The sequence below is a fragment of the Macaca fascicularis genome, chromosome 18 (genome assembly GCF_037993035.2).
Source record: "Macaca fascicularis isolate 582-1 chromosome 18, T2T-MFA8v1.1".
NCBI lineage: Eukaryota > Metazoa > Chordata > Mammalia > Primates > Cercopithecidae > Macaca > Macaca fascicularis.
Window position 1 is genome coordinate 66007655 of NC_088392.1, and position 23191 is coordinate 66030845.

The following is a 23191-nucleotide window of genomic DNA, read 5'->3' on the forward strand; positions in this document are numbered from 1 at the left end:
ATGTCTTTGAAACCTGGACTCTTGAGAGATGTTATCATTTCATTTTCAAAGCCTTTGTTCTATCAGTGTAGTTGTGGGACTGTAACACTATGAAATGTTGAAAACATAATGTTACAATCTGTAAATATAAGGACACAACTTTGTTAAGCTGCATCAAAGAAACAAAGCTAAAGTAACCCAAACATCTACATGAGGTTGAAAAAGGAAATCTCTAGATATAAAGTTTGACAGTAATGCGGGGGGAAAAGAAATCTGTGTAAACCCTCCATTTTGTTTTAAAGCCCAAAGTGACAAAGCCCAAGTGTCAGCCATTGGAAATATGAACCACTCATGAGTTGTCAGAAGATACTACATCCACATGCTCAAGTAAGGTCTCTCTACTTAAAGAGAGGGAGGCTGACACCTTTGATGGAAGTTTATTTGAAACTCAGTTCATATTCATTATAGCCTCACAATTTCCAGGGAAATCTTCACTGATTGTTTCACCTGAGTTTGCCCATCTCCCTTAACAATAGCCAAGCTAACTTTACAAGGGCCAAATGCAACCTCACAGGGACAGCAATTTTTTTCTCTCCAACAGATTATACCCATTCTACCAAAAGGGATCAGGGATCAGGTAGGATCAGCTCCATGCAGCCATGCAGTCATTCAGGGAAGCAGGCTCTTGCTATCTAGAGATGCAGCCACTCTGTAGGACCTCAGAGTCCTCCTCTGGATCCCCTACATCTAGTCATCAGATGAGGGAAGAGAGAGTATAGAGAAAATCTACCTGCTACCACCAGCCCCTCCTCTTCTCACTCTTACAGGGGATCATGGGATCATGGGTGAAGAGGTAAGGGGTCATCATTTCAATTACCAGCAACCCACTTTCTAAAAACATCACCAGAAAGGACAGTTCAAGACCTGTGAGCCTTGAATCAAGAATCCTGACTTTCTGGGGATAACTGAAATCCCCCAACAGAATTTCCAACCTGGTTCATTCTGGGAGCACTCAATGTGATTCCTTAACTGTTCAGTCCCAAGCCCTGTTTCCATCTTGATCTATGTTAGATGTCCTTGAAAGTGCAAGTTTCGCAATTATGAAAAATTGGATATCCTCATGTTCATTTCTGAGTCTTATCTCTCCCAGTCTTCCAAATCTACTTACCTCACCATTTTCCAAAGGTACAATACGAGAATATTCAGTAACACAAAGTACATCATCATCCCGGGTGACAGCCATATTTGCCTCCCGCCCGAATTCTTTTAAACAGTCTACTTTAGAATCTAGAAGGAAAGTATTTCAACATTATATAACAAAATATTATCATTTTGTTGCAAATCTCTTAAGAAGACTTACGTTTCCTTAAGAAAATACACAAAGAAAGAAAGAAGAGAAAGGCATTTAAAACTTTTAGAGAAAAGCTGAGAATGGAGTTTTTAATTCATGAAAGAAAATACCAAGCCATTTCAGGCCAGTTGACTTTCAGTGGCAATGCTTGGAGATGCAGTGCTAACTCCACACTCCTACTTAGGAAGTTTATCTTCTAAGGAAACCTAATGGAAAACCCAATGCCTTTATAAGCAAAATTCTTGTCCACCTCTGTTCATCACAGGGTTTAGAAACCCTGACATTCTTCATTAGTGAAGATAACAGAGTCGAGGTGAGTAAAGCACAGCATAGGATCTATAAAGATGGAACTTAGTTTCTAATTCTGCATAAAAGGAAAAAGATGGGAGATTACAGTTATTAAAGTCATCTCATCGATTCACAGCTTCTACCATCTTACAGGTGCTCCCAAATAGTGCCAAGAACTGTTATCATAAAAGGAGTTTCTACTTCATTTCTGCATGTGGTATCCTTGAACACATGCTTGAGAAATGGGAATATTCTTTTTTTTTTTCCTTTTTCAGATGGAGTCTCTGTTGCCCAGGCTGGAGTGCAGTGGCACAATCTCAGCTCACTGCAACCTCCACCTCCTGGATTTAAGTGATTCTCCCACCTCAGCCTCCTGAGTATCTGGGACCACAGGTGCACACCACCACACCTTGCTTATTTTTGTATTTTTAGTAGAGACAGGGTTTCACCATGTTGGCCAGGCTGGTCTCAAACTCCTGACCTCAAGTGATCCACCTGTCTTGGCTTCCCAAAGTGCTGGGATTACAGACATGAGCCACCACGCCCAGCCAATGTTCTGAGAGTAATTTAGAGGTTAAAAGTGACCAGTCCCTAACTAGTCATACTGAGAGATTATTTTTCGTTTCTTTTCTTTTTTTTTTTTTTTTTTTTTTGAGACGGAGTCTCATTCTGTTGCCCAGGCTGGAGTGCAGTGGTACAATCTTGGCTCACTGCAACCTCTGCTTCCTGGATTCAAATGATACTCTGACCTCAGCCTCCCAAGTAGGGACAACAGGCACGTGCCATGATGCCTGGCTAATTTTTGTATTTTTAGTACAGACAGGGTTTCTCCATGTTGGCCAGGCTGGTCTCAAACTCCTGACCTCAGATAAACCACCCACCTTGGCCTTCCAAAGTGCTGGGATTATAGGAGTGAGCCACTGTACCCAGCCAAGATTAATTTTCTAATTAAATCCATAGTCTTGATCTGTTCCAAGTAATTAAAGCCACACATAACATGGTAGACAAGATTACTTACGAGCAAAGTATTGCCATGGTGAGTAGGTGCTTCCAAAATCTACAGATCTTTCCAAGACCCAAAGATCAGGGCGAGGAGAATTTGCAAATTTGATTAAAATATAGGCCACATGGAAGAGCTGATAAAACAAAAGAGATACAGTTATTAAAGTCATCTCATCGATTCATAGCTTCTACCATCTCTATATGATGCTGATTCCCAAGGCAACACGTCCCACCACAACCCCTTGCCCAAGATCCCGATCCTGATTCCTAACTGTCTATTGGACATCTCTGTGGGGAAAAGAAAGAGAGATCAGACTGTTGCTGTGTCTATGTAGAAAGAAGTAGACATAAGAGACTCCATTTTGTTCTATATTAAGAAAAATTCTTCTGCCTTGAGATGCTGTTAATCTGTAACCCTAGCCCCAACCCTGTGCTCGCAGAGACATGTGCTGTGTTGACTCAAGGTTTAATGGATTCAGGGCTATGCAGGATGTGCTTTGTTAAAAAAGTGCTTGGAGGCAATATGCTTGTTAAAAGTCATCGCCATTCTCTACTCTCAAGTACCCAGGGACACAATACACTGCGGAAGCCTCCAGGGACCTCTGCCTAGGAAAGCCAGGTATTGTCCAAGGTTTCTCCCCATGTGATAGCCTGAGATATGGCCTCGTGGGAAGGGAAAGACCTGACCGTCCCCCAGCCCAACACCTGTCTCCCAGCCCAAAACCCATAAAGGGTCTGTGCTGAGAAGGATTAGTAAAAGAGAAAGGCCTATTTGCAGTTGAGATAAGAGGAAGGCATCTGTCTCCTGCTGGTCCCTGGGCAATGGAATGTCTTGGTGTAAAACCCGATTGTACGTTCTATTTACTGAGATAGGAGAAAACAGCCGTAAGGCTGGAGGTGACACAAGCTGGGGGCAATACTGCTCTTTAACGCATGGAGATGTTTATGTATATGCACATCAAAGCACAGCACCTTTTCTTAACCTTGTTTATGACACAGAGACCTTTGTTCACATGTTTTCCTGCTGACCCTTTCCCCACTATTACCCTATTGTCCTGCCACATTCCCCTCTCTGAGATGTTAGAGATAATGATCAATAAATACTGAGGGAACTCAGAGACCAGTGCCAGCCCAGTGTGGGTCCTCCGTATGCTGAGCGCGGGTCCCCTGGGCCCACTTTTCTTTCTCTATACTTTGTCTCTGTGTCTCTTTCTTAGTCTCTCATCCCACCTGATGAGAAATGCCTACAGGTGTGGCAGAGCAGGCCACCCCTCCACATCTCTACCCAGGGGCAGCCTCTCAAGCTGATCAAATTCAAAACGAAAATCATTATCTTTCTTTCTCCACCAAATATAGACATTGATCATCATCTTTGTCATACCTTAACCAATATGCCATTCCATTTCAATCAGTCTACAGTGCATCTTAAAGTCTATGCATTCAGAAAAGTCTGATGGCAAGCAATAGTCCTCCCAGGGCCAAGAACCAACAGAACAGCCCAGAGTGTTTCCCAGCAGTGTCCTAACCCTGGTTCCAGGTTTTAGAGAGATCACGGCTGCCAGAACTGAAACCCGAGCAGCTGTTTGATGGAGTGGTAGCACTCCTTCCCTGTGGATCTCCTCTGGTCTCATCTTTTCCTGATTGTTCTCCCTCTTAACAGCTTTCTCGTTCACTCTCATCACTCTTTTGCCCGTGGCCAGGATGATGCAAAAGTATGGAAGAGATGAAGAGGGGCTTCAGTCCTGCTTTCTTCACCTCCCACTCTTCAGCTCCACAGCCAGAAGCCTTTGCAGTTTATTCCCATTCCTTCCCCCAAAACTTATTTGGCTTGAATTTTGAACCCTGAGGTTCTATTTCCCAAAGAGCCTGGTATGCCATTGAACCCAGTGTTAAGCAAATCTATGTTAATGTATTAATGAGTGAGGATTATCCCCACCCCACTCCAGGCTCCCTGACCCCAGGCAACAGATTTCCCGGTGACTATCTGAGGAGCACTCCCCTCTAGCCCAGTAAAGCCCTTTGAACCACAGGCTCCTCTAGTTGGGGAGGAGGGAGTGCTCAGACCCTGTGGGTTCCTTTTTTTTCCCAAGGGAAAAAAAAAAAAGGAGTTTCATCTTAATATTTTTCACAAACAGTAGTATGATAAGAGTTTTTCATTTGTTTGTTTTTTGTTTTTTTAAGTCTGAGAACTGCCAGCTAATGTAAACATTGCAAACCCCAAAACAGAAGGCAAAGTATCTAGGACAATGAGACTCAAACTTTTTGTTCTCAGGACCCCCTTCATATTTTTAAAAATTATTGAAGACCTAAAAAAGCTTTCGTTTGTGTGAGTTCTATCTATTGATATGCACCATATTTAAAATTAAAGTTAAAAAACTTTAAGATAGATATACTATCAATCATTTAATATAATAAACATTTTACATGTTAGCATAAATATATTTTTATTAAAAATTACTATTTTTTTATTTTGAGGCGGAGTCTCACTCAGTCGCCCAGGCTGGAGTGCAGTGGCGCAATCTCGGCTCACTGCAAGCTCCACCTCCTGGGTTCATGCCATTCTCCTGCCTCAGCCTCCCAAGTAACTGGGATTACAGGCGCCCGCCGCCACGCCGGGCTAATTTTTTGCATTTTTAGTAGAGACGGGGTTTCACTGTGTTAGCCAGGATGGTCTCGATCTCCTGACCTCGTGATCCGCCCGCCTTGGCCTCCCAAAGTGCTGGGATTACAGGCATGAGCCACCGCGCCTGGCCAGCTATATTTTCTAAAACATGAAATTTTTGGTGAGAGCAGTGGCATTGCTTTACATTTTTGTGAAGCTCACTAAGTATTGGGCTTAATAGGAGAAAGCTGGATTCCCACACCTGCTTCTTCATTCACTCTGATGTGATATGTTGTTTGGCTGACGTATTTGAAGATCTAGCCTCACATAGATCTGTAATAGAAGAAGGAGGAACACTGGCCTTGTAGACCTCCCAAAAGGTCTTGGGGACCCTCCCAGGTTCTCATCCATAGTTTGAGAACCACTCCTCTCAGGCACAGAGATTTACCCCTTGCTCAAAGAAGCCCCTTTGCTTATCTCTGAGGAAGGAAGAATTGTCACACTGATTACTGGAAACCCTAAGCTCAGCCAGTTCTGTCCCTATCAAACATTTGCTCTTTGATCTTGAAAAAAGTGCTTATTTGGGCTCAGGTTAACACTCCCAAGTTGTCTACCAACATGCGGAAAAAGCGATCCAACCTCATAAAAACTAATTAGGAATTATAAGGTACTCTGAAAATCATAAAGCAATACTGTAAAGGTAGGTGTAACAATTTCCAAAGACACATCCCATCATTATGTAGTGAAGGAATTCATAGGAAATCCAAGAATTCCTGTTTGGAAAATCAGAGCAAATATATTTCGCTAAAAACTCTTCGCACATCTCTCTCAGACCACATCAAAATAAGGCCACTGTTAATTATGTGAATTCGATAGACTACAAATGAAACTTTTTTGAATACAGTAATCATTCAAAGCATTCTTAATCCCTTCCACCAAACTCCCACAATCATAGCACACATAGCCCTCTAAACTATTTATCTAATAGGTCATGATTTAATGAATACTGTCGTTCCACGTACCATGTTAAGCACTTGACAAACATTCTCTCATTTAGACCTCACAATAAGAAGCGGAGTTTTATTAATCACACTTTAAAGTTGAGGAAAGTTTAGAGAGGTTAAGTAACAAGCCCACACCTTGCAGGAATAAAAACACTGAGCCTAAGTGTATTCCACCCACTAAACGTTTGAGATGTCACAGGACCTAATAGGTACTGAATATTTGACCTGTTTCATCTTGAGGGGAAGAAGTCATCAGAGAAGTACCAAACATCATTATTTCCCAATATGCTAAAGTTCTATTCTACAGAGCCTAGGGTGGGGCGCTATGTTATGATATATCTCAAGTGTTAATTGAGGGCATTGGTTTTCTATTTTTCATTTTATTTTTGAGACGGAGTCTCGCTGTGTCGCCCAGGCTGGAGTGCAGTGGCGCGATCTCGGCTCACTGCAAGCTCTGCCTTCCGGGTTCACGCTGTTCTCCTGCCTCAGCCTCCTGAGTAGCTGGGACTACAGGCCCCTGCCACCATGCCCGGTTTTTTTGTATTTTTAGTAGAGATGGGGTTTCACCCTGTTAGCCAGGATGGTCTCGATCTCCTGACCTTGTGATCCGCCCGCCTCGGCCTCCCAAAGTGCTGGGATTACAGGCGTGAGCCACCGTGCCCGGCCAGTTTCTGCCACTACAAAGCCATATGAACGAAGTAGCTTCAGTGGCTCAGAAGGCAGCCTCTCTTTGTTTAGTTTCACCTTATTTCTAGGTAACATTTGATCCCTTTGAAGCATTATGACACTTAAAAATCCCAACTCTAGCAGCAACTGATGTTCCCCTCTGCCTGTTACAGTATCCTGCCACCCAGGCCTAACTTAATAACTCCACTGATGGCACCAACTCATCTTCCAGCACTAATTAGCTAGAACATGCCACTTTTCAATGTTTCCCTCCCATTTTTGTCTTAGGAATTATTTCTGAGGTTCCCCAATGTATGTTTATGTGCTCTGAATATATTGGTAGGGTGCGTCTCTTTGGTTTGGATCCCATTTGCACCAAGCGACTATATGTGTTATTTAACACCACCCCTGCTGTGTAACATGCCCTGGAATCTTGCCAAGGTCTCCAGCTCTGCGGCAAATCTCCTCTGACACTTGCACATTCAAAATGTCATAGTGAGGCAGAGTGAGAGGTCTCCTAAGTATGTTCACAGCCCGGTTCAGGCATGTTAAGCCAACAGGTAGGGATTCATTCTGTTGTTTTGCTTGGTAATTTTAAATGATATGCTTGTTGAATTGCTCCTTCTGTTAACATTCCTTTTTTACTCTCAGTACTTGAGTTTACTCTTTGGCCACTGAAAATACTTCAAAGCACACATGAGTGATGCTAGAGATTTGCTGATATAATCGAGGACCCTCTGTGAGACTAGAAAGCACCAAGCTATGGAGCCACTGTAGGTAGAAAGGCAAAGTTGTACATTTTCAAAGAGATCATATTTGGGGGTCAGAGATAAGGGGAGAAATGATGGAGAGCGACGGAGTTGTAATCTCTCCATGTGCTTTTGTAATAAGCTAAAGATAGCTTGAAGTGTGTTGGTGATTGTTTAGGTAGAGAAACAAAGTAGTCTTTTAAATAATGTTTTAGTAAAGCAGATAATGATCATAAAAGGGAGAGTGTGAGGCACTTCAACTTCAAAAGACTTCAAGGTGAGTAGGGGAGACCAGAGGGTGTCCTCTGATCCTTGTTTCTCGCCGCAGGGCTGCATGCACTGAAGCCTCTGAAGTTACAGCTTGGTGCAGCCTGTCCTCTATTCATTTCAGGCCTTTCCTGGACTGACTGCATGTAACAGGTGTTCAATACATGGGTGTGAATGAATAAATGAGTGGATGGATGGATGGCTAGTAAAGCTGTGCAGCTACTACTGAGTTAAAGGGGCAGGTACCAGCTGGCAAACACAGAGACAGAGTTGAACCCCGTAGTGGTCCTACCTTGGTGTCTAAGCTAAGTTGTAGTAGAATGAACTCCCCTGGGGGGAAAATCTCTGCCCTGTCACCCACTGGCTATGCGACTCCAAGTACATCACTTACATACTCTGAGATTTCATTTATTTGCTCATAAAATGATCAAAACAGATATTTTTTAAGAAAATGAAGAAGAATAATATGTACTTCATACAAATTTGATATTCTTCTTCTAAAAGAGCACCTGTCATGCACTGTGGCACATATTTGTTTTCATCTGTCATTCCCACTAGGCTGTGCCATCTTTGTGTCTGAATCACTCCTGTATCCTCAGAAAAGGGGCTTAATAATACATGTTGTTGAATTGAAAGGAAACTAACAGATGGGATTGTGAAAGTGCAAAATACTGTGCAAGTACACTTAAAGTCACATCCAAAATAAGCTTCCCACTCAACTAAAGAGTACTCCCCATGCCAGAAACCTCCAAGTTTGTAATAAAAGTGAGATCAGTCTGTCAACAGCTTTATAATTTAATAAACATATTATTCCACAAGGTGGCATTTCATAATTTACTTCTCCCAACTTTTTATTTTGCATAATTTGTAAACCTACAGGAAAGCTCAAAGAACAATACAATGAATACTCACATGCTTTTCACCTAGATTCACCGTTAACAATGTGCCATATTTTTTTGTTCTCTACACACACACACACACACACACACACACACACACACACATTTTTGATTCTTTGAAAGGAAGTTACAGACATCATAATACTTTCCTCCTAAATACTTCAGCATGTTATCTTCCAAGAACATGGATATTTCTTCTACATAAATTCAACATTTTCATGCATAAGAAATTTTACCATATATTCAAAATTGTATTTAATACATTGTCCATATTCAAATTTCCCTGATCCTCTCAATAATCCCCATTGCATTATTCTCCCATTTCAGGATTTCATCAAGGATTACATATGGCAGTGAGTTGTCAGGTCTCTTTTGTCCCCTTTGATCCACAGCAGTCCCCCAACATGTTTCATCCTTCCTGACACTGACATTTTGAAGAGTCCAAAATGTCCCACAGTCTGTTCTAACTCTTAACGTTCCATCACAGAATTGGTCACAGAATCACAGAACGTCCCCCAGTCTGAATTTGTCTGCTTATTTTCTCACGATTTGACTCAGATGGAGAACGCTTTTTTGTTTGTTTTGAGTCAGAGTTCCACTCTGTCCCCCAGGCTGGAGTGCAATGGCACGATCTCGGCCCACTGCAACTTCTACCTCCTGGGTTCAAGCAATCCTTGGACCTCAGCCTCCCAAGTAGCTGGGATTACAGGTGTGCACCACTATGCCTGGATAATTTTTGTATTTTTAGTAGAGACAGGGTTTCTCCACATTGGCCAGGCTGGTCTCGAACTCCTAACCTCAAGTGTTCCACCTGCCTCAGCCTCCCAAAGTGCTGTCAGGTGGGGCATTCTTGGCCAAATCACTAGCTGGGTGGCACTTCCTTTTCATGATGTCAGCAAGAGGCACGTGAAGCCAAGCTGTCCTATTATTGACAATGCCAAGTTTCATCACTTGCTTAAAAAGATGTCCATCATATTTCCCCATCGTAAGTTACATTTTTTACATTTGTAATTAATAAGTAACCTGGGGAAGACACTTTGAAACTTTTTTTTTTTTTTTTTTTTTTTTTTTGAGACGGAGTCTCACTCTGTCACCCAGGCTGGAGTGCAGTGGTGCCATCTCAGCTCACTGCAAGCTCTGCCTCCCGGGTTCACGCCATTCTCCTGCCTCAGCCTCCCAACTAGCTGGGACTACAGGCGCCTGCCACCACGCCTGGCTAATTTTTTGTATTTTTGGTAGAGACGGGGTTTCACTGTGTTAGGCACTGTGTTAGATCTCCTGACCTTGTGATCCAACCGCCTTGGCCCCCCAAAGTGCTGGGATTACAGGCGTGAGCCACCACACCCGGCCGAAGCATTTATTTTTATTAACTAAATTACAAATCTCCCTACTACCCATGTACAAAATACAAATACAAATTATGAAAAAATAAGTCACTAAATATAGAACCAAGCAATTAAATTTACTTTGTGGTTGGTGTCCATTTGAAAAACTTATCAACTGAGCCAATTTTATAGACTTTTTTTTAATTGAGAAGAAATGATGGCAATTGAGTAAAATTCAACTGCAGTTTAGTAACTTAGTTTGACATTTTTTTACAAAATGAGGTGCAATCCTCATAAAACAACCAAGGCTAGGGATGAAAATACAACCCAGCCAGCCCGAAAAGGGATCCTTTTAATCCTGGCCTAAAGAGTCCATCTGCCAATAGTTCAGCAAGAACACTTCTTTCTTTTGGGTTTGTCATCACCCTTGCTGAAAAACTCAGGCCCTGGCACTATCAGAAAGAGTGTGCTTGGTTTAGGTCTAAGGAGGATTCTTAGCTCCTCTTACTGGTTCCAGAAGTACCTGCTCACCTACAGGAGAGAAGGTGGATCACTCCAGAAACTTAGAGGAAGGGGCTCAAGAGGTCCCTAAGTCCCCTCTCACTCTAGCATCTCATTCTAAGGGGTACTCACTGCACTGCTGACAAGTTCTGGCCATTACAGGTTTCCTCCATGTTTGTCAAAAACTTTCTCTCATCAGCCCTCCTTCCCCCGTGGAGTAGCACAGATTTCTACTCTTTATCCCACAAGGCAGCCTGCCCAGAAGTTAAATGCCCACGTCCTGTCTCCCTAGGTTCTTTTAAAGCAATCGAGATTCAAGTCAGCAGGAGGCAAAGATTAGGGTGGAAACTGGAAAGGAGAGGAGAGAGTGTCTCACTTTCTAATGTAAAAGAACCACATGAGCCTGAGAAATAAAATCTCTACACCAAAACTCAGTCTAAAGATTTGGGTCACCACAACAACTTGGAAAATGACAATCTTAATGAAAGATTTCAGGGGAAAAAAAAATGGTAAGACAAAGGGGAAGTTGTTAGGTATGACACCTAGATTTTATACTGATAAATTTTGAACTCTAGGGGAGGAAAGAGAAGGATTGATGACATATGGCATAATTTTCAGTCCTCGTGGTCTTTAATCATTACTCCCTAAATAGACTTAAAGTGCAGAACTTGAGACCAAACTGTTATTCAAGAGCATTTTATCTACAACTAACGATTTACAAATAGATTTGGTGGTGACTATAAACTGAAGTCAGCCAGAATCTAACAGCTCTGAGCTCAATTTCATAACTGAGTCTTGTAGTTTATCCTACTTTCTGTAACGACTTTCAACTGTCATGGATTTGTTTTGTCTGGGACCTGGTTCTCCTTGTAAAACTCACTTTTTCTCATTCACACTTTTTTGATAATTTACGAGAAAATTAGGTATGCTCTTCAATTCACTCACTGAACGGATGAGTAGCCTAAGAATGTGTCTGACAAACTTTACAGAACAAAGGAAATTCTATAGTCACGTTCTTCTAAAAAAGAGATTTAACTAACTCAACTTTAATAACCAGCAACCGAGTTACCTAAATCCTCCTTCAATCTATTTATATTTTTTAGACCAAACAACTCCTAAAAATATATGGATTTTTATAAGTGGCTTACACCAGAATAGGCTTCAGCAAAATATTTCTCAGTGATGATAATTTGTCCTAAATCAGATTCTAAATGATGTTATTGTCGTTTTTCATAAATAAGTTCATACCCTCCATAACACTCCAGTTTCCTCCTCTTGGCCAATATGCTTCTATCTAAAGAGTGTTAACATTTCTGGTCTGCACTCATAATGGTTCTTTCCAACTTTTAATTGTCATATCTATTCCCTTCTCCCTCTGTTACATCTTTCTTAAGATTCAGGATCCTTGGCTAACTCAGAGTTTTACTTAAGGCTGAAATTATCTTTTGCTGCTTTTCCAATGTGCTTACTCATGTCAGGACACTTCAGAAACCTTTCTGACTACATATTTAAAGGGCATAATGAAGCTCACTTAAATTGGCTCAGTATGTTCACTTTTATTAGTCAGAATATTTATTTTGGGAATGAGCTTTATGTTAGAGTGTCATTTCAAATCAGCCGGGCTACAGATTAAATATTCTTCTTAAAACTTGCCCTTTGCCCAAAAGCTGCCTTTGCTTTCTGAACACTATATCCCTTAATTTGGTAGTTGTTGTACCGTGGTCTGGGGTGTCGGGAAAATTGAAGGGGATATTTTGTTGGTTGTCACAATTACAAACCCAAATAAGGTAAGAGGCTGTGCATCTGCAGAGGCACCAACCCGCACTCTAAGAAGGTCACAGTTCCAGGATTAGGAGGCCCTTCTCTGGGTGCTTAGATGTAGCGCAAGGGACTCTGGGCAACTGTCCAGAGTCAGGCCAGAGAGGAGGCCATGGTGCAGGTGTCTGTCTTTTCTGCTTGACTTCCAAGGATCTGAATCCTCTTCGCACCGTATGAATCTTGCTGGGAACAGAATGCAACTCCAACTTTAGAAGCTGAAAATACCAGGTTTTTCAGCTCCCCTGGCAGGTAAGGCAGCAGGAATGTACCCCCCGGGCTCAGTGAATTGCATGATTCCTTCCAAGCGTCTGTATCTAGAGCAAGTGATGCAAAAAGGCAGAGACACTGAAGAATTCTTTCTGGAAGTGGCTGTGATGGCAGCACCATCTCACTTCCAGGGACAGTGGCTGATCCCAACAGGGGTGTGCTGAGTCCCCTGTCCAGGCTCAGGGCTGACATGCGGTCAGGACTAGCCATGGCAGGTAGCGTTCAAACACAGCCGTGTCCTCACAGGTGGGCTCTGTGCCTTCTGCTGCTGTGGTCCTGACTGTGCAGCTTCCTTCACTTCTGCTCATTTCTGGGCCTGATTCTCCATGCTCCTCAAACTCCCACCACTTCCCACCTTTGCTCCCTCCACCCTCAATGAGTCCTGTTTTTCTTTCACTAGCAAAATCAAAACCACAAAAGAAGGAACGGCTCCCTTTACTTTCCCAAGTCTATGAATGCATTTGCATCTGCACATCTGCTCCTTCTCTCCAGACGGAGGAAGGGAGGAACCTCTTCCTGTCAAAAGCCAATGCCTTCCTCCTCTTGCTGGATTGCACTCCCCTGCCTTCTGTTGGACCCACCCATCATCGGCTTGCAAATGTCCCTCCCATCCCAAAGAAGAGAAAACGGCCTCTCCTTCCATCCAGACCCTCTTCCAGCCCTACCCCACCTCTCTTCTCCCAACACATCCACACCTCAACTGCTGTGCGGGGACTCACTCCCCTCTGCTCCTCCAATTCTCTCAGAGTTCAGGTCCCCGTCCAGGCTCGCCTCCCTCCACACTCTACGATGATTGATGTAAATCTCCAGCCCAGACTTCTCACATAGACTTCAATGCCGGATTTCCTGGAGGCACGGCACTTCCGGCCCCAACTCAGCGTGACCCAAACTGAAGCTTGACCCCAGCCCCCTGGAGCCTGATAACTCCTACTTAACCTCAGGCCTCCACTGAGCAGTCCCTCTGGGTAGTTGTCTGCATTCTGCGCTTGATGCAGCACTGCACTTCTCCTTTAAAACACTCCTCACAAGAGTGATTAAATAATCAAATCTAGAATGCACATGGCCTTGTGAATACAAGACACGTACTCAGTCTTCCTGCTCACTCCTCACCTGCAGCAGGAATCCTCTGAGCGCATGCTGCTGTGGGCCAGGGCAGGGCCGGTATCCTGCCTGGATGAGGGCGATGCTGGGAGTCAGCCAGAACCCTAAGGATTCCACTTACTTGGTGTAAAACAGGACAGCTCAAAGTCACTTTCACTGTGATGAGAAGGCACATCCCAGGTGAACTCTTGGATCAGGATGTCAGAACTTCCCTTGAGTTCCAAATGCCCCCACATAAATGCTCTGGCTCTCCCAAGGACCCCAGTAGGCATTTTTCATAGCAGAACAAATGTGTGGGTCAGAGTGACACTGCAGGGCAGGGGGGGTTAAGAAAGGTTACCACGGAATGGGGTGAGGGAAGGTGGCTGGGAAGCGGAGTGAAGTGCAGGTGGATTCCATGCCTGACGCACACCAGAACTGGGTTTCTGTCCCATCAGCATAGGCTGGTAGCCAGGTGACTTGACTGGAATGTCGCTGAGCCTCAGTTTCCTGAAATCCAGCTCTGGGATGTCACTGCTGGGAACTAGGGCAGGGATGGCAGCCTACCCCAGAAAGGATGTGGAGTATAACAGGAGCCAGGGAGGTGGACAGGTAAGCCAGACAGATCCGCCTCAGAAGGTGTGGGTTAAACAGAGAAACCGGAGCCAGCAGTCTTGGCTCTGGACACATTCAGCGAGCCTGGGGACAGCATATCCTACTCTGTCCACTGGAGGAGGGGACTAATGGTGAGGGTGGGGGAAGCATTTTCCATGCCAGCAAGGACTATCCCACTAAAACCAATCCAGCTATTTCTTGGGGAATTCGGTCTGGGTCTTAAGAGGGTAGGTGGTAGTGGCTGAGCATTCTGGAGAGAGGCCTCTGGGGTGGAGTATGGGAAACCCCAAGGTCCCTCACCCCCAGCGTCCACACAACGACAGGTCTTCCCCTGCACACCTTCCTTGGACCCAGCTCCACCCCTTCCCTTAATCTCTCATCCCTTTGTCTTCCTTCCTTAAGCTTTTCCCAATCCTTGGAGCCTTTTGTGCTCCCTGTAATCCAAATGCTACACAGAGAGGATTTAGGATTTAGGATATTCCCCCAAGATCAGTATTGGCTTCTACCACTCTATCTTGCAAATGTGAAATATTAAAGCTTTTATAACTACATGGGACTAGATGAGATTTTTGGGCATAGCTTAAAGGAGAATTCTAATTTGTAACATTTTTATTGGAAAAAATGCAATTTAAGTTTGAAATATCTGATGTAACTTTCGGTACACACCTCATTTATACTTGTATATGATTTCCCCCACGGCAATATTATATAAAATAATCTAATGTTGAAATGGGACAATATGATCAATGTGAAAGATCATCTCACTAATTGACCATACAAATACCACCCTATAGTCGTCAAAAGCAAAGAAATAGATGTATATCCAGCAATATGGGTGAACCCACATAATAGAAAGCACAGGAAAACTGAAAATGTCAAACTAGATGTGATAGCACATTTAGACAAAGTTTAAAAATACATACATAAAAAAAGCACTTCATATTTTATGGGCAGTGTATTGTAATGGTTGAGAGTGCAGAATCTGGAGCCAGAATGTCTGGTGCTAGTTTCCAAACTGTGCCATCTCTTAAGAAATTAAGCTTTGAGATTCACTCAATCTCCTTGTGCCTTACTACCCTTGTCTGTATAAAGAAATAATAATACTTAATGTTGAAGTTTTTGAAAGGGCCCAATAAAAACCATCCCTCATCCCTATCTGGTTCTGAACCAATTAAGAAGAAAGAAAGAGGAGCAGGGCAGATGAGGACAAAAGACCATATTTCTGGGGAAGCGGGTCTTAGAGGATGCAGGTTGTAGTTGCTGATATACCCTGTGGCTGGGCAGCCCATGTGCTTCACTTAAGCAGAGAAGAGCACTGGGCTGCTCCCAAGGGAGGAGGCAGAGGTGTGCATGCCCAGCTCCAGACTCCACACTCACCATCTGGCAGAAAATGGGCAGAGAAAGGCTGGGAGCATGCCCGGGGGTCCCTCTGCATGGAAAGAGACATCAGTGCACATGCAGCACACAGGGTCGGCATGAGGAGTAAGAGGCCATTCCTGCGGGACTCTTGACACAGAGCACAGCACACAGTAGGTGCTCAGCCCACAGCAGTGAGCGCTGCTCAAGGGATAAGTGTGTTTAAGGATAAGTAGCAAAGAGGTTAGAGCAGGTGCTTACAAAGGAGAAGGGATCAGGAGTGGGGATCTTAGACAAAAGACGAAAACAGAAATAAAACGAGAGACAGGCACAGCTCACAACACACTAGGAACCAAGACATATGAGCAGCTCACTCCTAGAAGCCAACATGCATAGCTCTACAATTCTCTAATGACTTCTTCCTATGGAGACAGAATGACTCAAAACTAAACAGAACAGCAGTCTCTAGTAATCACAAAATATATATTGCTGCATGTTCTGGTCAAATGACTTGGCAAAAATCCCAGGGAATCTTTTGAAATGTCTGTCAGCCCCTTGTCCTGGTTCCAGGCCAGCCTCGGGAGCCACCTTTGGTTCAGGGTGGAGAGAATATGGCACAACAGGGAGAGCCTCATAAATGCAATTGCCAATGGGCACACGTACCCAAGGCAGAGTCACGTGCAGTCTACGAGGAACCCTTTCCTTCTTGTGGTTTTGGCAGTCAGTACTTGAGATTATTCTTTAACTCATTCTTGTTAGCTAAGAGAAATAGGTATATTAACCGCCTCACTGGTAAAGAAAGAAGACAGCTTCCACTTGAATTGCAATTCAATTGCCCAGGGAATAAATCCACCCCAAATTTGGGAAAACTTTCTGAGCTTTAAAATATCCATCTGGAAGGCCGGGTCCTGCTCCTGCTGGCCATCCAGATCCCACGGCTCTGCCTTGTATCTCTATGACCCTGTAAACTTCTGGCTTCTTCTTTTCTCGGCATTCTATTCAGGCCGGAAAGACCTTTCCATAAACCAAACCCAGGACTGGTTGCTCCTTGAAACTGCTGGTGCACAGGCACAAAGGCCTAAAGATGGCCACATGGGGCTGACTTTTAATTGTAGTTCAGTCAGAATCTCAGTTTCTGTTCGTGGAGTTCTAAAAGGAAATCCTTGCTTTTTTTTCTGCTCCATTCCAGGGAATCAGTTTGGAAAGTTCTGTCCATCTGCCTTTTGTCCTACAACTGAGGAACTGAGGATAGTTAGAGGCACTCTCCATCAGAATGGAGTTTGTGTCCATCATGGTAAGTGAGCTGTGGTTGCAGTGACCATCCATGCCAAAACCTCAGTGACTTCAAACAATATGTTTGTGTCTCACCCATGCCCCATGTGTACTGAAGGTGGGCTCTGCTCCATGCTCTTCTCACCCAAGGACACAAACTGATGGAGGCTGTATTGTCCGGGACATCACTGAGGCGGAGGGAAGGAACTGTGGTGCATGGGGAACCAAAGCAGGCCCCATGGTCACGTTTTCTGTTAAAGACACAGGACGTTCAGAATACTCTGAGCCTGGAAGGAGACCTGGAAATCCTAGTGAGCCAGGAGTACAGACAATGATGCTTAGGCGACCCCGCTGCATACCAGTTTGGCCCCACTGTCCTGGCTAAGTTGGAAATCAGTGGTGGTAGAAGTTGAGACTTCAGAGATGTTGCGTCACTTTTTCTTCACTCACATGTCCCACGCTGGCCATGGAGGATCACCGTGGCTGAGAGAAGACAGAGTGTATCCCTGACGCAGGGAAAATGTTACTCTGAAACTTAAGTGTACATTAGAAGCAACCAGAAAGCATGTTAAAACTCAGATCCCCAGGCTATAATTCTGGAAATTCTAATTCAGTAGAAATTCAGAGAGCTCAAATTCAATAGATCAGCAGGAAGTACTGATGATCAGTACTCATGACCTTGACTCGTGATCAGGTAGCCCTGGTCATGACAGTCTAGTAGAGATGACCAGACATTCCAGTCTGCCTGGGACTGTCCTGGTTTTAGCACAAAAAATCCTGCATCTCCAAAACCCCTCAATCTCAGGCAAACTGGGATAACTGGTCACCCTATGAAAAGGACCCAATAAACTCTGATTTATCTTCTGAAGACAAATAGAAAAGGTCCTTTTTTGTGAAACCTTCCTGAAATGGTTTGGCTATGTCACCACCCAAATCTCATCTTGAATTGTAGCTCCCATAATTCCCACATGGTATGGCAGGGACCTGGTGGAAGATAATTGAATCATGGAGGGAGTTTCTCCCATACTGTTCTCATGGTAGTGAATAAGTCTCACAAGACCTGATGGTTTTATAAGGGGAAACCCCTTTTGCTTGGTTCTCATTCTCCCTTATCTGCTGCCATGTAAGACATGCTTTTCGCCTTCTGCCATGATTGTGAGGTCTCCCCAGCCATGTGGAACTGTGAGTCCATTAACTCTCTTTTTCTTTACAAATTACCCAGTCTCAGGTATGTCTTTATCAGCAGCATGAAAACGGACTAATACACTTCCTAAAATATTCCAAGCAAAGATAATACCTTCCTCCGTGGTAGTTACACTTATCAGGGATACCATAATCTTTGTGCACGCATTTGACTCTCCAGGAAGCATGTGAAACCCCAGAAGCCAAACGCTGCCCACTGAACTAGAAACCCAGGCCTCCTCTGCTTGGCTCCCTGGGCTGCTGATTAGTCCCAAACCTGGAGCTCTATCTGCTGGGATTCTTCAGCTTGAGGAACTGCAGGTCAAGAGAGGATAGGTGGGCAGGTGATTGCAGTGGCAAATAAAAGGCAAAAACAGTGGCATCTGCCAGAAGGATTAGTCAAGCAGAATTATTAAATTAATAGGAAGAAGGACAAGGAAGAGGAGAACTAGCACTTGTTGAGGATTTAGTTTATGCCAGATACTAATGCTTACATGTTTTGTGGCCTTTACAACACCCCTAGTTTGTCAGTACTATTATTATCTCTAATGTATAGATGCAGAAGCTGAAGTTTGGAGAAGACACATGGCATGTTCACAGTTACACAGTAAGTAGGTAACAAAGCAAGGACGTAAACCTACATCTATAGGATTCCAAAGCCTGTGCTCTTAAGCAATTAGTTTCCATGGTATCCCAAACAGCTACAGGGTGAGACAGAGCCAAGGCAGGGGAGTTCGATGTGAAGACCTGCCCGCCCTGCAGGTCCCTTCTTCAAGGAGCCTTTCCTCCCCGAGCGGTTCCACGAGGGATTGCTGCAGACTGATTTTCCAGCACCCTCATGAACATACCCAAGAAAGCCAATTTCTGTTTATTGATCAAATGGAAGGAATAGAAAGAGTTAGCTGGGTGTGAGAAGTTTTACCCCAATCTTTGGGTCTGTGTGTCCCTAACATACCACGTTCATTCCCACCCTCAAAGTCATTTGGGAGGCTTTGCCCCCTCCTCCTCCTAGACCCCATCTTTCTGCACCAAAGCTCTCGCCTCTTCCCCGCTGCCCATCCTGCTGCTAGCCCCAGCCCTTGCCTCAGCTCCTCTCCTCCCTCTGAGCCCTTCCAGCCTCTGGCTGCTCAGAATGTGGCCCACAGACCAGCAACCTTGGCCTCACCAGGGGGCATCTTAGAAATGCAGGATCTGCAGGCACAGCCACACCTTGTGAATCAGAATCATCATTTTAATAAACGATCCAGATGCACTTTAAGGTTTGGGAAGCCCTGGTTCAGCCCATAATACACACCCTTTTTCCATCAGAATCACATTGCCAGGGCTGCCCTTTCTCCTAAGGAAAGTTGATCTCATGTGACTCTGAAGTCAATGTATTACCTCTCCTAAAGACATTAGCCTTTTATTTTTTATAATTTCAACTATTACTTTAGATCCAGGGCGTGCACGTGCAGGTTTGTTACATGGGTATATTGCATGATGCTGAGGTCTAGGGTACAACAGATCCCATCATCCAGGTAGTGAGCATAGTACCCAGTAGTTTTTCAACCCTTTTCCCCTCCCTCCCTCCTCTAGTAGTCCCCAGTGTCTGTTGTTGCCATCTTTAAAGACATTAGCCTTTTAAAAAAGCTTTATCCTCAGCTAAAGGAATTCCAGGCTTATGGGAAACCTACTCTTGCCTCCTGAAATTACACCATGCCAATGGCTGCCAGACCATCTCCCTGGAAAGCTGGCCCTGTTTTCCTGCCTGTGAAGTGTATGTCTTCTTCATGCCATGACTACACACCGGTTTGGGGAGCAAAGTAAGTGTCTTCAGGTAGATAGTACAAAGTATGGTGTATCTGTGCAGGTCTATCTGCTATAGGATAATACATTGAGCAAAGAATTTCACTGTAGGCCGGGCGCGGTGGCTCACGCCTGTAATCCCAGCACTTTGGGAGGCCGAGACGGGCGGATCACAAGGTCAGGAGATCAAGACCATCCTGGCTAACACGGTGAAACCCCGTCTCTACTAAAAAATACAAAAAACTAGCCGGGCGAGGTGGTGGGCGCCTATAGTCCCAGCTACTCGGGAGGCTGAGGCAGGAGAATGGCGTGAACCCGGGAGGCGGAGCTTGCAGTGAGCTGAGATCCGGCCACCGCACTCCAGCCTGGGTGACAGAGCGAGACTCCGTCTCAAAAAAAAAAAAAAAAAAAAGAATTTTACTGTAGAGCATGCTTTAGTCCCCAACTGTCCTCCAAAGCAAGCAAGAAATCTTAACAAGAAGAGAAATAATGACCAGGAAGAAGTACAACGTGGGTAGGAGGGGTGTTTTAAAGAATGCCTCAAGACAAATGTCATGTTCTAGATGCTTAGGATGAATCCCTGTATATTTAGAATCCCACTCTCAGCTAGCAACACACATGTTATTATCCCACTGTCACTGGAAACATTTAAGAGCAAAAGAAAAATTTCTCTGGGAATGAAGTAGTACAATAGCTCTTGAGGTCTTATAATTAAAGGATATATTTGCTCAAGGGGAAAACAACCAAATCAATTTTAAAAGGCAACAGCTGAGTAAAAGCAAGTTCTTTGTCCATTAGGGGTTGTAAAAGGAAAATTATAACCTGGCACCGCCTTCAGACAGCCTTTGATGCTCAGTCATTCTACTTGCTGTTGAGCTTCTCTATAACAATCCACTTAGAAAAAAACCCAAGAAATAAGCCTTGGTAAGCTCATAAAGTTAGAGTGCCTTCCGCAGAATTGCACTATACTTCTCAAAATGACTCAGAAATATTTAACACTATAAATAAAAAAAGAAATACTTCTGTATGAATATACAAATTTTTCAGGCTTAGGATAATCATAAAGGTAAAATATGCCTGGACCGCGTATTCTAATTAAGAAAAAATGTATCACTGAAATGAAAACAGTTATTATATTTCACTGTTTCATCAATGTATTGCTTGTATTCATCTACATCCCATTTTGTTTAAGAAAAAAAGAGTGAAGGCTGGGTGCAGTGGCTCATGCCTGTAATCCCAGCACTTTGGGAGGCCAAGGCAGGCGGATCACCTGAGGTTAGGAGTTCAAGACCAGCCTGGCCAACATGGTGAAACTCCATCTCTACAAAAATACAAAAATTAGCTGGGCATGATAGCGGGTGCCTGTAATCCCAGCTACTCAGGAGGCTGAGTCAGGAGAATCACTTGAGCCCGGGAGGTTGCAGTGTGCCAAGATCGCACCATTGCACTCCAGCCTGGGTAACAAAGCAAGACTTCGTCTCAAAAAAAAAAACAAAAAAGAAGAAAAGAAAAGAAAAAAAGAGCGGGGAGGAGATTGAGGTCAGTGTATAAGGATGGAAAGAAAATGGCAATGTGAAATTACCAAAAATCAAAAACAAAAAAAAGGGAGTAAAAGCAAAATTACCGATAGGGATGAAAAATGTTGAACCCATAATGAGGTTTGCACACAAAATAATGCAGGCCATGAAGCTCTGTCCACCTGCATGGTGGAGCCATACATTTGACCCTGTGCTTCTAGTAGCCAGCAAAAAGAGGGAAACATAATCCCAGGGCCCATACATTTTTGTTTTATTTTGTTTTTCAGTGTCCCAAAGAAGCACAACTATTCTGGGACTAAAGGGATTGTCCAAAAGGATGTTTGCAGGGGAACACAGTGGGCGGTGATGAACAACATCATGACAGCATCCTGCAAGAGGGACAGCAATTATGACCAAACACCCACACGGGTCATGAGCATTCCAGCTAAGCCCAGCACAGACAGGACAGGAGCGTCACGTACATTGCCATTACACAGCGCCTAAGGCTGCCTCTGGCACCAGACTGGGGGGAGCAAATCCTGGGTCTATCCCATACAACCCTGTGAGGCTACAAAACATCTCTGGGCTTCCCTTTTCCCCTTCTAGAATGTGGGGACCCACTTCATAAGCTTGTGGTGAGGATTAAATGAGTTAATAATGGTAAAGTGCTTAGGTCAATTTCTAGCATGTGAATTATGATAACAGTAAATTTATGTTATATCTGCCATATATATATAATCATTCTTAAATTCTAAGTGATTACCTTTTGAAGCAGATGTTGAAGAGTTTTCGAAGACTTACAAGATTGTCTACCACAAAAGAGCAACATACTTTCTCCCTACCAACTATTTTTGAAATATTTAAATGAATACAATTAATACTCTAAATATAAATGACCAAAGATCCAACCTTTTCATTATTTCTTCAGTGTGTTCTAAGTTATAAAAGACAAATTTTTTTTTTTTTTTTTTTTTTTTGAGACGGAGTCTTGCTCTGTGCCCCAGACTGGAGTGCAGTGGCGCGATCTCGGCTCACTGCAAGCTCCGCCTCCCGGGTTCAAGCCATTCTCCTGCCTCAGCCTCCCGAGTAGCTGGGACTACAGGCGCCCGCCACCTCGCCCGGCTAATTTTCTTGTATTTTTAGTAGAGATGGGGTTTCACCGTGTTAGCCAGGATGGTCTCGATCTCCTGACCTCGTGATCCGCCCGTCTCGGCCTCCCAAAGTGCTGGGATTACAGGCTTGAGCCACCGCGCCCGGCCAAAAGACAAATAGTTTTACTATCTGTTGCATATGTGTGGCTTTGGTATGTGAGGGACGTATGAGAATAGGGCAGACATAAGTAAGGAAGTCTCTGTATCTTCATTCATTCGTACATGAAGTATACATTTGCTGGATTATTTCTATACACCAGACATTTTCCTAGGTGTTGGGGATATAGAAAGGGACAGAATATTATTCTGTACTCCAGTCAGAATTCAATTGAGATCTCCCTCTCTCTCTCTGCACGCGCACGCACACACACACACACACACACACACACACACACACACACACACACATTGAATACATCACATGCACTTTTTAAAAACTTCAGTATGGTCACCCCTCAATACTTTCCTTCATTTTTTTTCCAGACAGAGTCTTGCTCTGTTGCCCAGGCTGGAGT

At 43.9% G+C, this 23191-nt stretch overlaps 1 protein-coding gene across 6 annotated transcripts in view; it reads right to left on the minus strand.

Annotated features, from left to right (window-relative positions):
• LAMA3 (laminin subunit alpha 3) overlaps window positions 1-23191 on the minus strand; it is a 274694-nt gene that overhangs the window by 209342 nt on the left and 42161 nt on the right. For 5 of the 6 annotated variants that reach the window (XM_074022716.1, XM_074022718.1, XM_015440095.3 and 2 more), the window contains exons 3-4: window positions 2637-2754; window positions 1148-1266 (exon numbers count right to left, since the gene is read on the minus strand). In XM_074022716.1, coding sequence (XP_073878817.1) covers window positions 1148-1222 — 75 coding nt within the window. In that variant the 5' untranslated portion in view covers window positions 1223-1266; window positions 2637-2754. Of the gene's footprint in view, window positions 1-1147; window positions 1267-2636; window positions 2755-23191 lie in introns of those variants that run through there. The other variant, XM_074022717.1, reaches the window with a different exon arrangement.